The sequence below is a fragment of the Tyto alba genome, unplaced genomic scaffold, assembly GCF_018691265.1.
Source record: "Tyto alba isolate M040663 unplaced genomic scaffold, T.alba_DEE_v4.0 Super-Scaffold_23, whole genome shotgun sequence".
In the NCBI taxonomy this organism is placed as follows: Eukaryota; Metazoa; Chordata; class Aves; order Strigiformes; family Tytonidae; genus Tyto; species Tyto alba.
Window position 1 is genome coordinate 29,469,469 of NW_024881297.1, and position 16,994 is coordinate 29,486,462.

At 43.2% G+C, this 16,994-nt stretch overlaps 2 protein-coding genes across 2 annotated transcripts in view; both read right to left on the reverse strand.

Moving 5' to 3' along the window:
- Positions 1–2,853, reverse strand: part of HOXC10 (homeobox C10) — a 4,811-nt gene extending 1,958 nt beyond the window's left edge. Inside the window, exon 1 of the mRNA XM_032989146.2 lies at positions 2,030–2,853. Coding sequence (XP_032845037.1) covers positions 2,030–2,813 — 784 coding nt within the window. The 5' untranslated portion in view covers positions 2,814–2,853. The remainder of the gene's footprint in view (positions 1–2,029) is intronic.
- An 11,419-nt stretch (positions 2,854–14,272) lies between these two features.
- HOXC11 (homeobox C11) lies at positions 14,273–16,478 on the reverse strand. Its single transcript, XM_042796907.1, has 2 exons — positions 15,803–16,478; positions 14,273–14,505 (listed from the first exon to the last, which is right to left on the reverse strand). The coding sequence occupies exons 1-2, from the start codon at positions 16,476–16,478 to the stop codon at positions 14,273–14,275; spliced, it is 909 nt and encodes a 302-aa protein (XP_042652841.1).
- Between the last annotated feature and the right edge of the window lie 516 nt (positions 16,479–16,994).

Below are 16,994 nucleotides of genomic sequence, written 5' to 3' on the forward strand. Positions count from 1 at the left end.
CCTCCTCGGCGCTGCATTCATGAAATTCACAGGAAAAACTTGATTTAGCCAAAGGCACCTTCAAAATTTGCTGGTGTGACATGGGCACACTTTTCACGTTTGCAGAAAACCTTTAATGCCACCAAGCCCTGGAAACACTATCTCCCCCCACAAATGCTTAAATTACAGGAGAAAGGTCTCTTACCTTCTGCACGAATAAAAATTCGGGTTCAACAGAAACGAAAATTGATGCTATAAAAGATTTTAAAAGGAAGCAACAGAAAGAGAAGCAAACAAAATCCGCCTCAAATTGGATCTGACCATTTGAAAACACTGCAAACACCACAAAATGCCTTTTAAACGCAAAAAAAAAATCGGGAAACCACATATTTCTCCACGCACTCATTTTAAATTTAACATCTGAAGCGATAGAAAACCTTTATCTGTATTTATTTAATTCATTATTTCCGCCCCAATTACAATTCCAACCCAGTATAATCTTTCGGGTTAACTCCCACCAAAACCTCTCTTGGCGTGGGCATTGAAGGCGCTTTGTGCAGATAAGTTTGCAGGGGTTTTGATAACCTTGACTTTGCTTTTTTTTTTTTTTTCTGTTTTGGTGTGTGTGTGTGTGTGTAATTGTAACTCAGCTGTCAGATAATATAATTTCCCTTTGGATGTGGAATGTTTTGTTTTTTGTTTTTTTTTTTTTAAAAAAAGGGGAGGTGAGAAAGAAAAAATATTTTTAAGAAAAAAAAAAAAAAAAAGTGTTTCTGGGTTCTGCTTTTAAAAAGGCCAATTTAGGAGGGGGAAACGCCAGAGGGGAGGGTTTGGTGGTGCCACAGACCCGAGGCGTGTGTTGCATGGGGGTCCACACACGACCCACACGCGTGCAGCCCTGCATGCACATACAACGCCACACAGCCCAGCCATCCTGCTGCTGCTGGAGCCCCAATTATAGCACAGACCCTGACACACGGCGGATATTTTAATCCACATACCACAGGCAAACCATGCAACCCGTTGCTTAGATCTGAGCGGTATTTTCTACCAACTTTTTAGGGAAATTCAATCCATCCCTTCACATGATCGCCACTTATTGACCTGCAAGAAGCCTCTGAATCCACCTAGCTTCAAATTAGGACAGGAACAAACCCGAATATTCACATACACACAGACTTCAAGCCATATGCAATCTCTACAGAGAAAATAAAATGTGTTCAATGAAAGCCTCTTTTCAGAAAATCCCAAACTTAAAACATCTGCTCAACACACAGAAACATTTTTTGCCTTCGCAAACAAGCCCTCAATTCGCCAGGAAAAAAAAAAAAAAAAAAAAAAAAAAAAAGCTTTTTCCTCTCTGAGTCTCCCAACGAGCTTCCAAGGCATGAAATGAGCCACAGTGCACAACTCCAGCCTGAGATGTTTGTCACTGCAAATTCGACTCTACGCAGTTTCATTTTTTACCCCACTTCAACACTGAGCAAAGCCAAAGAAGACAAATTCGCTTAGCACACGGAAATAAAGCATTTGCATAGAAAGCGATATGAAGGGGAAAAAAAAAAATCAGGGTTCATCTGCCTTAAAAAACACAAAACCCCCCATATATCCCCCCTCAAACAACCAAACCCCAAGTCTCTGCGATTTCAAAGCAAAGCCACCTCATCTTATTACATTCTGCAGCGCTGATTACAAGGACCAAATTTTTTTTTTTTTTTTTTTGTAAGTACATGCACAGCAAATTTTCTCCATATCAACAGCGAGAGGACGAGTTCTCAAATAGCTCTCTGCTCTTTTTTTTTTTTTTTTTTTTTCAGCTCTAATATATATATTAGGAAAAAAAAAGGCAAACCACCCAACATTTCTAGGAAGAACATTTTTTTTTTCCAAAAGACAGCAACAATACAGAACATTATTGTGCCAATTTCTGGAGGAGAAGTTGGCAGAGTAGAGAGCACACTACTGCATATTCGCATTACTCCTGCTCTTATTAGCTATGGATGATTACTAATTGCTGAAATTAGCTACTGGTAATGAATGATTCCCTTACCTTTTGCTTCATTGTCAGAATTGTCAGTGCTGGTGTCAGTGTTTTTATTCAGGTCTTTCTCTGCTTCCGAAGGACTTATTTTGGGTGCTGGGGCGCTTTTTTCTGTTTTAATTTCGTTCGTGGATGTGTTCTGAGTATTATCTGTTTTTGTGTTTTCGGGGAAACTCACTTTAGCCACCGGGGGCGGCGGAGGAGGTGGAGGAGGTGGTGGTGCTGGTTCCAGATGCTCATTCCTTGGGTTCAGGCTCGCCCTGGATTCAAAACTTGCCTCAAACTCATTTGGATTGCTGCAGTTTGACGTCTTCTCCATGGAGGGGTAACCTTGGCTTGCTCGGTAGTAGCTAGGAACGGGGACTTCATGGTCATTTAGGCAAGACTCAGGCATTTGGTTGGGGTAGAGGGCTGCCTCTGTGGCATTTTTTGCCCTTTTATCAGCGTTATACATACAGCAAACATTCTCTTCCTTGACATTGGTTGGGAAGGAGCAGGATGGGAGCTGTCTTGCAACAGGTTGCTCGATCCTGTACGTATTTTTGGGGTCACACCAAGTGTCTAGCTGAGAAAGGTAAGATGGATAGGTGCTGAGAGACAAGGTAGCGCTATTCACCTCGTCCCTTTTGGAAAGAGACGGGATAATTCCACAGTTCCTCATGACTCCGCAGCTGAAATCGCTCCCAGGCTGCATGTACATCCCTTGGCTGGAGGAATAATTCTCCCCTCTACAGGTACCGGCCAACGAGTCCATCAAAAACGAGTTAGAAGTCACATTGTTGGGACATGACATTTTCAGAGAGGGTTTTTAAGGAGGAATACTCCAGCCAGGGGCTGACATCTTTTTTTTAGGGGGAAAAAATATCAAGCACCATAATTATCCACGCATCGCTCTCCCCCCCTCCACCCCCCCACGTGATGCCCAGGCCAATGAGGATTGAAAATGGCCTTGATGATTCAGACGGGGACGACGTCACGGGGGTCAAGTTGTCGGGCCCGGGAGCGGCACCGTGGAGCAACAGCGACATCTGCCAGCACCGGGCCGGGACCTCGGCCCCGAACAAAGGCAGCGCCCGCCGCCCGCTCCCCGCCCGCCCGTTTGTTTACCAACGGAGCCACGCGTGGAAAAGGGGGCAAAGGAAGGGGGGGGGGGGGGTGGGGGGGGGAGAAAGAGAGGGGGAAAAAAAAAAAAAAAAAACAAAAAACCAACCAACCAAAACAAAACACCACAAAAAAAATTTTTTTTTTTTCAATTGAACGGGTAAAATTTAAATTTCTTAAAAATTTTTCCCCCCCCCTCTCTTCCCGTGCTTTCTCGCAATTACCTTTCCGCGCCCCAAAATCGATGGAAATTAATTGCCGCCTCCCAACCATCAACCCCCCCCCTTCTCCTTCCTCCGCTCGGCTGCGCCTTCCTCCCCCTCCCCAGCACGGGGAGCTCCTCTGGGCTGAGCCGGCTGCTGCGCTGCTGCTTCTTGGCGTTATTTTTAATCTGGTTAAAATTATTTGGGGGGGGGGGGTGTTGAAGGGGCTGGATGGCGTTTGAGGGGTGCCGGGGGGGTGATGCGCTCGGCGCAGCTTTGCTTTTGCCGTTTCGAGAGAGATGTGGGAAGAGAAGGGGGGGGAAAATTGAGGAGTAATTCAGCGACCCTTCAGCCAGGCATTTCCCCGAAACCCCGAAGATCCTTAGAGGAGGTTGGAAAATTCCAAATCAGCTTTTTTTAATGAAGGAAAAGACGATGAAAACCTAGTTTTGCTTTATTCCCCCCCCCCCCCTTTTTTTTTTTTTTCCCGCAGCAAAGCAGCTTCGCCTTCACTGACTGCGAAGACAGCTTTTTTTAATTATCCACTTTCATTCCCGAACTGTCTTAAGTTTCTGAGCTAAAACGGCATGTGTGTTGTTGTGCAGGGGGAGAAAAAAAAAAAAATCCTCATGGAGAGAAAAAAAGGGGTCGAATTTGTGGAAAGGGAGCGACTTTCAGATGGTGAACTGCAAGAGTGCGGTGGTGTGGTGGGTTTTCTTCCCTCCTGTCTGTCTGTCTGTCTCTCCGTCTGCTCCCTCTTTCTCTCCGGGAAATATCTACTTGGGGGGGAAAAAGAAAAAATCCAACCTAGGACTCACTAAATATCATGCAGAAGGTTTTGCAAACTGAAATTTCCCCGATCTGGTCGGATTTTATTTGATTTTCATTTTTTTTCCTGGGATGATTTCACGAGGAAAGTTACTTTTCTCTCCAATATTTCCTCTTTACTCTCGTGGCGCAATTCACTGCGATGGCAGCTCAAGTTGTTGTTTTCTGTTAAATTTGAAATCTCCGAGCAAGATTTGATGCCTTAAATGCGACGGAATTTAAACCTTTGTGGTTATCGTGCCCTCCCCCCCCCACTTTATTTTCTTCATTATTTTCTAAATCGCGGAGTAATTAAGCTCTATAGGATTTTTTCCATCATTTTCCTGGGCGTGTTGCAGTGCTGGTGGGTGAACTTTGATTTTAGGTGAAGCGGTGGATTAGGGCAATGGCGAATAAATAAATAAAAAGGGAGATAGCCCGGAATTTCAAGATCATTACGATTAGAAAGAGACGGGTTCAGAGTCACTTTCAAGGGAAACAAAAAGAAAACGCCACCTTTCATTAAAAAAAAAAAAAAAAAAAAAAAAAAAAGAGAGAGAGAGGTAAAGAAAAAGAAGAAAAAAAAAGAGAAAAAGAAAGGCATACAAGAAAAATATGGGGAAAAAAAAAAAGAAAAAGAAAAAATAAAGGGAGCAAAAACGTGGAAAAAAAAAAGTGCGTTGGAGCACAGAAAGTGGAACTTGACCGTTTGGGGTGATTTGTAACGGTTTAGAGCAAAGTCCTGCTTAAATATTCTCACGTCTGCAAACCTGTTTTCCCAAAGATTTTCAAAAGCAGGGCTGTAAAATTCCCCTCGACTTAACTTTCAAGAGCCTTGCGGGTCTTCTCTCTGCATCAAGTGGGACAAGTTTCAATATCTTAGGCCGAAAAAGCCTAAAAGTGTATAATCCTATTTCGTGTGCCCCCTTCCCCAGCACAGTAAAAGCTTTCGTAGGCTTCAGACGCCATTTGGTTCCCCTGGAAAGCTATTTGCGACTTTATTGCCTCTATTTGTGTTATCTGCATAGGTCTTTTTAAAACAGTTTGATAGAAATCGTTCAGTTTTATGATATCCAACGAAAATTCCACATAATATTTATAAGCAAAGAATAAAAATTTAGTATGGGAGCCAATATTTTCTCATTTATAGGTGATGAAATTAAAGACCAATGCAATTTTGTATTATATTGCTTTTTTTTTTTCCCCCCGGTTTGATTTTTCCCCCCCCACCTCTTCTACTTTATTTTTGCAGCTGATGTGGCTGGCCAATAATTTATGCTGCTCAGTCAAACAGTTACACATGTGCATTTTTGGGGACACCAAAATTTGACCTCATAGTTTCCTGTATTGTCTGCCTAAAGATTAAATATGTTTTCCTGATTTTTTCGCCCTGTATTCTGGTGTGTGCTTTTGTCGAAGGCGATATGAAGGAGTTGCACGGAGCCCATCAAACGTGACATTAAATAATTTGAATTTGCTTCTCTGCAGAACCAGGCGCCTCGGAAGAGCATCTCGAGCAAATCTCCCCATCCAGGTTGCTGGAGAGAGGAAAAAAACGGTACTGGAAACCTCATCTTTTATGAATGTGTAAACGTTGTGAGTATAAAATAAAGATTTACACCGTTCACAGGCGTTTTGTTTAGCAGTTTTTGCCAGCGCAAGGTACCGATGCAAATGTTTGAAGGGTTTCAAGCCTGTTCGGCGAGTTGCTAATCAGCATCTTCGGGAGCAAAGGGGGCTGAGCAAATATAAGATCAGATTGTTCATAAAAATATGACCTGAATATATCTCGAAACTCCACCGTGATGGATTTTTTTGGCCGTGGAAAAAGAAAGTTGACGTTAGGAAGCAGCACAGTGGCGTCTCCAGGAGACCGAATATTGTTTAAAGTTAAAAATAATTAGAAGTATGATAAACATGGGTCATTAATGGAAAGAGAAATAAAATTCATCAGCCTAAGTGGAACCCCCGTTGGGAAAAATGCTTTACTCTAATTACAGAAAATAAATACGAACAAATGCTATTAAAACTTAAAAGGGGAGAGTCTACCCGTGGTAAGGACTTTAATAACCTACTTTGAATTTTACACACTTTTAGGGGAACCATATACACGTCCGATGTTCATCCCCGCCGCCGTCGGGCTGCCATCCCCACGCGGTTCCTAGAAAGCTGCTTCCCCCACTCCCGTGGGCTCAACCTGGCCCTTTTGGGCCACTTCGGGGGGGTTTACCCAATGAACTCCGAGGGTTACCAAAAAAAAAAAAAAAAAAGTGGGGTTTTGCCTTTCCTTTCAGGGCTCCTGTTCTCCCGGAGGCGGGCGGGGGGGGGGATGCGCGGAGCGGGCTGTCCCCGCGTCCTCCCATTGTCCCCAGCGTCACAGACAGAGCAATTGCCCTAAAACCTCCCCAAATCAGCGCTGGGGATGCCAGGGAAGCCGTGGACCCTGCTAGGCAGGGACGAGGGGATGAGGAGGGGGGAGAAAAGATGCCAGAAAACCCCCTCTTCTGCCCATCACCCCGAGGAGTATATAAATGTCTACAATTTCCAAGACAAAGCATCTCTCAGACTTCCCCGGAATATTTTACCTGTCCCCTTTTCAATCTAATTATTTAACCGTGAGTTATGTGTAGAAAGTGCTTCTTCTGCCCATTGTATTTTTTACCAAGTTTTCTTACGTTTTTATGACAAACATTCATTTTCGCTTCGAGGAAGTATTTGGTAGCAACACTTTAATGATTACCTTAAATTTGTATTTCTGCCCGGTATTATGCCCCATGTTGTAGCGGAAATAATTCTGATTTATGACAAAGTACACTGGAGTACAATAACAGCGATGCAAAAATAAAACCCACGCCTTTATATGTTGGCTTAGAAACTGTAAACTATCACCACAAGAAATCTATCAAACTTTACAATCCCTCTTACCCTGCTTCCTTCTTTCTGAGTAACTTAAGTCAAAGAATTATGGAATGATATTATGTTCCTTGAGGTGGTATTGAAAACTGCGTTCAAGCTTTTCTACCCCCAACATAGCACCCATGTACTGGACGGAGTGTGGAACCTTTTCCTTTCCCTTTGATCATGAAGGCGAAATTTGGAAAGTGTAATTCATATATAAGCAAGAGCAGGCAGGGTGACAGAGCACAACGATGTGACACGGGGATTTTGGAGGAGTTTATTCAGTGCTGAAATGTTTCCTTTAATTTTCCAACCGCGTTAACAAACTTAAATATTGGCCCCCCTCCCGAAAAAAAAAAAAAAAAAAAAAAAAAAAAAAAAAAAGAGAGAGTTATTTCTACCAGAGGTGGGGAAATCCGGGTGGGAGCTCTGGAAATGTGGATTACTGCACATTTGGAAAATTAAAGGTGTTTTTTTTTGTTTTGAGTTTTGGTGTTTTGTTTTTTTGTGTTTTGTTGGTTTTTTTGGGGTTTTTTTCCTATTTTTTTTTTCTTGGTCCGGGAAATGCTGGTGGCTGCGCTGTGGTTTTCAAGCTGCAAAATAACTGAGCGGTTGATGGCAATGTGGGTTTTGGAGAGTCCCTTTTAAAAAGTTTTTTAAAAAAAAAAAAAAAAAAGTGAAGTTGAAAGAGGCGAAGAGTAACGATGAAAGGTAAAAATTGAAAACAATGAAGGACGTGCTAAACCGTGGGTCTGCCCTGCAAGTTAAGAGCAAACCTCAAAGAATTCCTATTTTTCACAGTTGACGATAGGAAAAGAATTTCTTTCAAACTTGGTTAAAACGCTGATAATTTAACAGGCGTCTTTGAAGCGGCGACGCCGGTCTGGTGAGCGCTTCAAAATAAACATTATTGTTCCAATTACAATTTTAACAGAATATGGAGAGCACCGCGAGGACGGGCGCTTAACATTCACGTTTCTCCTTGAAAGACAAAAAGAAGCGATTGAGTGGAAAAAAAAATCTGAATAAATACAAATTTTCACACCTATAGCATGGAAATAAGTTGGAGATAGTGGAGCAAAAGCATGACCTTTTTATTTTGCTAGATTTGCTTAAAATTGAGGGTCTTTACCTTCTAAACACAGATACCGCCGCAGAGGCTGAGAGGACTGAGAAACATATGTGCAGGGAAAGAGTTTTATTTAAAAAAAACACCTTAATTCTCCTTTTTTTTTTTCAAATTTTAAAATATTTTTTTCCATACCTGCAGCCCTCAGCCTGAGAGATAACTTCGAGTATCTCCTGCTTTCTTAATCACACGCTCTTCTCAAACCCCAAAGAGTTTCGGCTATTTTAACCGTCATTTGTACAGTCACATACGGTTTATATCAAGCACATCTTTCAAGCAGAGGAGTGCAGATTTTCTTGAGCATGTATCACTTAATTCAAAGAGAGGAATTAGGCCGCTTTTTAACAATTAAAACGAACGAATTTACTTTGCTACTTGTAGCACATAAACAATTGTAATGTTTACATTAAGTCTTCCCCCTTTTTTTTTTCCCCCAAAATGAATAAAGTTTTTATGGCCTCCATCAGCAATATGCTCCAGCCTAATTCCTCAACTCCAGATTAAAAAAAAAAAAAAAAAAAAAAAAAAAAAAGCCTTATGAGGTTGCAAACCACATTCTCGTGGTTTCATGTTGTAATTTAGAAGTTATCAAAAGCAGAGAAACGTGCTTCCATCGAACATATGCTGTGCATCCCTGTATCCCCCAACTTTATGAAAGGCGGATAAGCCAGGCCTTAATGAGCCGCCATTTTGGGGCAAAATAATATAAGTCATATTTTTAATATATTCCCGGAGAGCGGAGGGGCACCGCAGCCCTGAGCTCCCACCCCGTGCCCCGTCTCCCTCCAAAAATGGGGGGTTATTTATTTTTACGGATCTATTTATTTGGGAGGGTGGGGGGTGTCTCTTTATTTATGGGGGGTTATTTATTTATGGGAGGGCTATTGATTTTTGAAGAACTATTTCTTTGGGGAGGGGGTGCGTTTTGGGGGGTCTATTTTGGGGGGTCTATTTATTTTGGGGGGTCTATTTATTTTGGGGGGGTCGATTTATTTGGGGGGTTCGATTTATTTGGGGGAGTCAATTTCTTTTTACAGGGGGGTCTATTTATTTCTGGGAGCTATTTATATTTCGGGCAGGGAGGGGGGGGGGGAGTAAAAACTACATCTCAAGCTTGCAAACGCCTTGCCTCGAATCCGCAATTCTTTCCTCAAAGTTTTCTCCCTCTCCCCCCCCTCCTCCCCCCCCCCCCCCCCCCCGCTCTTCCCCTCCCTCCTCTCTTTGCCGGTGGCTTTACAATATTTCAGCCCAAATTCGCCGCCGGTCCCCCCTCCGCAGAGCGGTGCTTCAGCAGAACCAATTTAATCGCCTTTCGCCAAGGTTACGGGCCACCGGGGTCCCTGGGCGAGGGCTCCAGGACTCGGGGACTGCTCGCCCGTCCCCAGCCCTGCCTCCCCCGGGAGCAGCTATTGCTCCTATAAAAGTTCCTCGTACACAAATAAATGAATTCACCCTAGGATCCACAGGCGAGGATTAGCTCAATTGATGGTCGATTGGAGTCCACTTGCCAAAACCACTGGCTTTCTTCTTCGCTTTTGCGAAATCCCAGCTCTGGCCAAGTTGCAAAACCAACGTCAAACCCGTGAGGAAAAGTGGAAATGGTCAAAAGGCTGGATTTCCCCTCGTGGCTATTGTGTGCCGCTCTTGCTGAGTTGTTCAGCTGAAGTTGTTTATTTACATGCCACCAAGGAGGTTTCGCCTTATCACACAGTCAAGTTTACGTGCTCCTGCCCTGGCACCTTCGGGAGAGGCTGCGTGGGGTCGTGGGGTGGGGTGGGTGCGAGTGGGTGCGTGTGCGTGGGGGTGTGCAGCCCGTCCAACACAACGAGAATCTCTGGACACTTTAATCCAGCATTTGCAGGTCTTACAGATCCCCCCTCCCCAACCAAGCTTCTTTTTTTTTCTTCTTTCTTTTCTGCTTTTTCCTTTTTTCTCTTTTCTCCTCTCTTTTCTTTTCCCCCCTTTCTTTTCTTTTTTCCTTTCTTTTCTTTTTCCTTTATTTTCTTTTTTTCATTTCTTTTCTTTTTCTCCTTTCTTTTTTTTTCTTTCTTTTCATTTTCTCCTTTCTTTTTTTTTTTTTTTTCCTTTCTTGTCTTTTTTTTTTTTTTTCAAAAATTGAATTAATTTGCTTTGTATAGAAGCCAACATAAGTGAACATTATTATCCCGCAAGAAGCCAATTAGAAGCCGGCCCCCTCGCTCCTTCCCTCTCTGCAATATTTCACAACAAAGTCACCCAGAGCTGCTTCCAATATGTTGTGTATGAAATCCAGGGAGCAATAGGAAACAGGTTGGGTTGGTGTGTTTGTACGTCACATGGAAAGGGCCTTCGTAATTAGTCTGGGTGTCATTAACGTAGAGCACAGAGCGAGCTCCCCAGCCTATGAGGGAGGCTTTATTGTGATGGACATCCGAGGTAGGAATAAAGTTGATGGAAAAGCCTAAATGCGTGCTGGGAATTAAAAAAAAAAAAAAAAAAAAAAAAAAAAAAAAGGAAAAACTTGTAAAACTTTTACGCCAAACAAAGTTATAAAAACTTTTCATGCGTTAAGATATCAAAAGGTTTATAACAATAATAAAGAGTGTGTGCCGTGTGTGTTAAACCTGCTTCGAAATGCATTAAATGCTGCGCGGCTGAGTTAAATATTAAGCACCATAAACGCCACGCGGGGTTCAAAATTGGAGTTTGGGATTTGTTTTTTTTTTTCTTTTTCAGGGGAAAAATCTGGGGGGCCCCCCACCCCGACTCCCCCCCCCGGGCTCCCTGGAGGCGGGGCGGCCGGGGAGCCGCGACCCTCTCTGATTCCGCTTTATTACAAAAGGGTTAAAGGTGATGGACTTGACTTTATTGAAGTTCAAAGACATCATATATTCACATTTTTCTCCCTGTGGGTCTCACTCCCACCCCTGAATCCCCCGGCCCGCCTCGGAAAACCCCTCACCATGGCAATTTTTGACTTTTACCTGTTAAATGGGAGCCGGCCCCAAAAACCCGGCGCCGGACCCTCCCCTCGCCCCGCCGCCTATGCCACCCTCCATATAGGTGCCCGCACACTGGGCTGGCCCGATACATATGTCTCAACCCTGTTCTGCTTGTACGCTCCCCCACTGTGGTACCCACAGCATCTTCAGTGCCCCCCCCCCCCCTCCCCGTCCTCCGCCAGCTCCTTCTCCCCCCCCTCCCCAGAACATTAACAGCCCTTTTCCTACATGGCACTGATGCTTAATGCTGCTGTAAACTCCCACATGGTCTATAAACTTGGATTTTACAACTAGCATTCCATTTTAGCTCGCGAAAACTTTGAACTAGGCCTACAGTTTCATTGTGCTGCAGTTGAACTGGAGCCTTGGAAAAGGGGGGGGGGGGGGGGGGAAGAAAGGGAGGGGGAGAGAGAAGAGGAAAAAAAAAAAAAATTCCCTGGGCAAGTCTCCCTTATTTGTTTACTATTTACTGCGGAAGTCTTTTCCTTTAGCCAGACGGGGTAATTAAGAAAAATTAAGCTGTTTAGTGCTGCAGTCTTTATTACAATGTCTAGACTAGCCGCTTTTGTCCGGACAGCCGCTGCTGTTACGGAGCATTAACTGCCGCTTCTGACCTCCCGATATTCACCTTATTGCACCTCACTTTAGTTTTCCTAACCTTGGGAAGGTTTGGCAAACACTCATTAAAGAAAGGTGCTTTTTTTTTTTTTTTTTTTTTCCTTTTTTTTTTTTTTTTTTTTTTTCGGTGGAGGATAAGCCCCCTCCTCGGGCTGGTCCCGCCGCGCAGCTACATCTGCCGGGAAGATGGCTCCTATCTTCATCTTGTCTATTTTACTTTGCAGCCCCGCCAAGAAAAAAAAAAAAAAAAAAATCCCCTTCTTTACGCCTAGTTTATTCAATGTAAAGTTTAGGCGAGATTTTAGACAGGGGACAAGCGTCCTTTCAGCTCGCAGGCTTTGCAAAAATAAATATAAGAAAATAAAGCAGCGTTTTGCCATCCAGCGAGCCCCTTTTTTTTCCCTTTCCCACTCTTTTAATGAGAACCATGCCTCTGAATATCCTTTCAAGATCATATCGTGGTGTAACCAGGACGGGTCTATCACGAAAGCTTGAAGTTGGTTTGCATTTAATTGCGGGAGGGTGTAGGGTGGGGGGCGTAGGGGTGTTGGGAATGGTGCAAACGAAGAGCATTTATGTGGGTTTATCTTTTTCTTTTTTTTTTTTTTTTCCCTATCGTTGTCAAATAAAATCAGAAGACACCATCAAAGGGTTTTTCATTCAACAGGGTTGTATTTAAAAGCAAGTATGAGAATTTTACAAGAACACGCTCAATGGATGGGAATATAATGTGCTGCTTCTTGGCTGCTGGGGGGTTTACTCCCCCCCTTTTTGTCCCCCCCTCCCCGCCCTCGTCCATATGCACAATCCCATCGCTCCACATCAGAAAGCAGGAGAGCATCCAGATTGGAAACCTCAAATGTAACCCCCCCCTCCCCCCCAGAAAAAAAAAACCCTTCCGAATTGTTGTATTTACACAAAATACATGCACCACATCACCAACGGCATCTTCGGGATTTCTTTGTCCTCGAAAACGTCGCGTTGCTTTCGGACACTGCGAGAAAAAAGTCATTGTGCAAACAGAGGGGGGGGGGGGGTGGAAAAAAAATCACTTTTATGCCCTGTGCCTGGGAGTTGAACTTGTTTTCCTTAAGCAGGAATTTAAGGACTTGACTTTGCATTTGTGTTTGTAGGTATAAGGTATCCTTGACTAATGGAAATGCAGCTCGTTTCAGAGTGTAATTAGAGTTTCATTCATTTTTTTTTTTTTTTTTTTAAAGAAGACTAATATATTGTTCTCATGAAAATGCGAAAAGATTAACTACAACCGGAAAACAGCGAAAGACATCTGGAGCCAAATTCAGAGTAGGATTACTGGGCCAAGAAAAATCCTATAAATTTCAGTTTGCTGATGAATACAATGAACTCCACACCAAACGTGTGCTCCAAGGTGGAGGTTTCATATTAATACCAGTCCTATTAGAGCAGATTGCAGTGAGTCCCATGAATATGGATGATGATATTTCTGATATGCATTCAGGTATTTAAACTCCTATAGAAGAAACCCACACCACAATGACCGCAAAGAGGCTTTTAAGAGGGGAAATTCTAATAAAATGGTCAAATAAAATCATAATGTAGAACAGCTTGCAATGTCTTTATTTGCCACAGAATTTCACAGAGTATCCCGGGGACTCACTTTACATACACAAAGAATTTTTTTAAATTATTAATCTTTTGCAGGATTTTTTTTCTCTTGATGTTCTTCGTCTCCCATTTCCAGGAAGAAAAAAAAAAAAAAAAAAAAAAGCACTACGAAATTTATTTACAAACGGTTTCAGAGACAGTTATTGCAAATGCATTTTCGCCTGGATTTCCCCCCCGACTCCCGACTCCAAATGTAGAGATGATATTGCAGAGAATATATATATGGATATATATGCACACACTCCCATATATATGCATATATATATATTTTTAGACAGAAAGGGTGGATGGAGGAGATGGAAATAATGATCATCCTTGGAACACGGAGGAGCGGGGTGGGTGTGAATGTGCACACACACACACACAGAAGGACACACATGTCTGTGTGTGCATTCACACACACACACACACACACACACACACACACACACTCACCCCAGATGAAGTGATTTGATCCTACAGGGAGACTTTGGCCGCTCTTGTGATAACACAGCTGCATACTGAAATCACCGTGGTAGTAACACACAGCACTGCGATTTATTCAAACGGACAGGGTGCCTAAATAATAATACCAATAAAAATAATAATAATAATAATTATAATAAAAAAGGAAATCCCAACCTGTTCAGGCAAAAAAAAAAAAAAAAAGTTAAATAAAATGTTTATGGAATTCAAGTCCTTGAAGCGGGATCTGAAAGAAAATCTCACTCCTTTTGTTACTCAGCACTGTCCCAGACATACAAATATAAGTAACGAAAAGGCTTAAACTTTGAGGTTGCTTTGTCGACTCAAAGGGCAAACCCATGCTCGCAACTGTTCCTCCTCAATACACATACACTTCACCAGCAGAGGGGATTTCAAAAGATGTTCACAACAAGGGATTTCCAGAGAAATACTGCAGGCGGTCTCTGCTTAATTTTTTTTCTTTCATTCTTCTGTTCTGAAACCAAATTTTAACCTGTCGGTCAGTAAGATTTAACATCCTAGACAACTGGAGCCTTTTTTCTTTGTTTATATAGACATTGAAGAAAAATTCTCTCTCTAGCTCTCTGATCTGGAATTTCGAGTAGGGACATCTCTTCTTCCTCGTTCTGGGAGCACCTTAAAAGAACCAGAAGGCAGGATAAATATCCTAAAGAAATGCAAGACACAGACTCATCTTCACAGCTGACTAGATAGATAGGAGCAGCTTAATAACTCCAGTTATTAATGCAGGGGGGAGATATCTTCCAGCCTATTGTTAGGGGTAGCAGAGGTGAGGTTACACAGGGTCTTAAGGACCGTGGTGTAATTATTTTCCCACTGCACGGGATTTAACGCAGGCACATGCAGACATTTTCGGTGCAGATAGGTTATTTTTTTTTAAATAAAGACCAGCCTGGGACTGGAGGCAGCAGGCTGCTGGAGCAGGGTTTGAGAGGCTGGGGGAAAAAAAAAAAAAAAAACACACACACACATCCCCACGCTCAGCTGCAAATCTGTTATCTGTATAGAAACAGCATGAGCAAGGTTGGAATTAGAGGAACTAGATATTATGTTCCGCATAAGTTTTTGATTAACTCCAGTCCCCGCCACACACGCAAAAAAGAATCAAAGTAAAAGAGAATTTATCATCTGAGCTGCAAAAGGGGACTTGCATCACGAAAGCAAATAGGAAAACAAAACAACCCTCCCCTCTTCCCAAAAGAGCCCCTCGCTGAACGCTAACTTGCAAAGTTGCCTGGATTCAGCCTTTAAAAAAGCTCCTCTAAGACTGCCTAGAAAATGTGAGTGCATGCAAAAAAAACCCCAGAAGACCCAAGCAAACAACCACGTAAGTAAAAGCCCTTCCTGACAAAAGCTAGACGCTGCACTAGGCTTGGAGGAGAATAAATGCCACTTTAAACAGAAAAGTCGAAGAAAATGCTCAGCTTTGCCTGCGGATTCGGCAGATTTCTCCCTTAGCACTGCACCCCCACCAAGAGAAAAGACTCAACATACAGTTTTAATTAAAAAAAAAAAAAAAAAAAAAAAAAAGCCGCCCCAAACATTTTGCATGCATCTTAATGCCTGAAAGAAAGCACAGGCAGCTAAAGTAGTGTTCTGCCCAATTGCCTTTTACCCTCAGCAACCCGGGACCAAATCCTTTTAAAATGCTCATGTAAGTTCATGATCAAAGTTAATATTTGTCACGATGGTGTGCTTTTAAAATTTCACAGACTCTAAGATACTGTGTCTGCGCCTAACATCTCCATTTTTTTCAAAGAGCTTTTCCCATCGTAAAAATTCTTCTCGTTGGAAGAAAGAGCTTTGTAGGTTATAATAAAATCCTTTGAATGCTTATAAAACTCCACATAAAATTTGACCGACAAAACACACGGGCTAGTCCCTTAACCTTTCCATTTACTGCTCTACCTACTCGAATTGCTGCTTTTGCTTCCTTCCTTGGTGACAGAAGAGGACGAGGCTGAAGACCCTGGGTTTGTGTTTTCCTCCTCATCTTCCGGGTCTATACCTTGCTCTCCGCGGGATGACAGTGCGTGGGGTTGGGACTCTGCCTCCACTTTGCCCTCACCCTTCTGCAGGCAGGTCTCAGTCGGATTTTCCGCCCCGCAATAGGCATTTTCAAAGAAGCGGTCGAAACCTTGGGGCAAGACAGTGTTTTTGTTCATGCTGGTGTAGAATCCCGTCGATGCCGGGTGGTTGGAGCTGGGGTGGTGGTGGCTGTACACGCTCTCGTTTTTCATTAGCATTTCGGTCATGGTGGAAGGCGGGATGCACTCTCTATGCATCAGATCTTCTGCGGAATAACACGAGGCGTAATTGCTTCGGTGGTGCCATTTACTTGAGGGGTCTAGACCATAGGAGACCTCTCGCACGGGCTGCACTTGCGAGAGGTTGGTGGAGTAAGGGTAGGAGATTTGGCGAGAGGGGGCCTGTGGCAAGAAAGATGACACAGTTGAAAATTCAGGGACGTAATAGGTACAGCTGGGGAGGTAGAGATTAGAAGCGCAACCTGCCCTTTCTCCAAACTCAGCGCTCCTCTCCTTACGCGACTGGGAGCAGAAGTTGCCCAGGTTCACCGAGTTAAACATCTTTCTCCTTTTCTTGCTCCTATAGCTAGATGTTTTGGATCCGATGTGCAGAGGGGAAAAAATTTGGGAAGGCGAGATGACGCGCTATCCGTCTTAGTCGCTCCGGAGGACACGTGATCCAAAGTAGATATTGTCATATATCAGTTTGGAGCACTTAGATGCGTAGGAGTGGTTCACTTAGGTAAGATCTCAGAGGTTCAAACGATTGGTTTGCAAACACCGCAGAAACATTATGAAAATCAATTGCAGATTTGTATTCATTTTCCTGAAGGCACACCCCTTGTAAGCATTCACAGCAGCACAAGTACAAGGGGTGGCTTGTGAAGTTGCTGCTTTTTTTTTTTTTTTTCTCTCTTGCCTTTTTTTTTTTTTTTTTTTTTTTTTCCCTCCTCTCCTTCCTATTTGGATTCCGCTTGCTGCTTTTCAGCAGGGTTTGGAGATGGGGTGGGGGCGATTTGGGCTGGGGAGGAGGGAGGAGGAAGAGGGAGGGTCTTAGAGAGCTCGGACGGTGCTTTT

Coding starts and splice junctions, on each gene's coding strand:
- HOXC11 (XM_042796907.1), bottom strand. CDS start 16,478: ATGTTTAACTCGGTGAACCTGGGCAACTTCTGCTCCCAGTCGCGTAAG. Junction 14,506..15,802: donor AAGCAAAAGCAGCAATTCGA/GTAGGTAGAGCA, acceptor GGTTCTTTTAAG/GTGCTCCCAGAACGAGGAAG.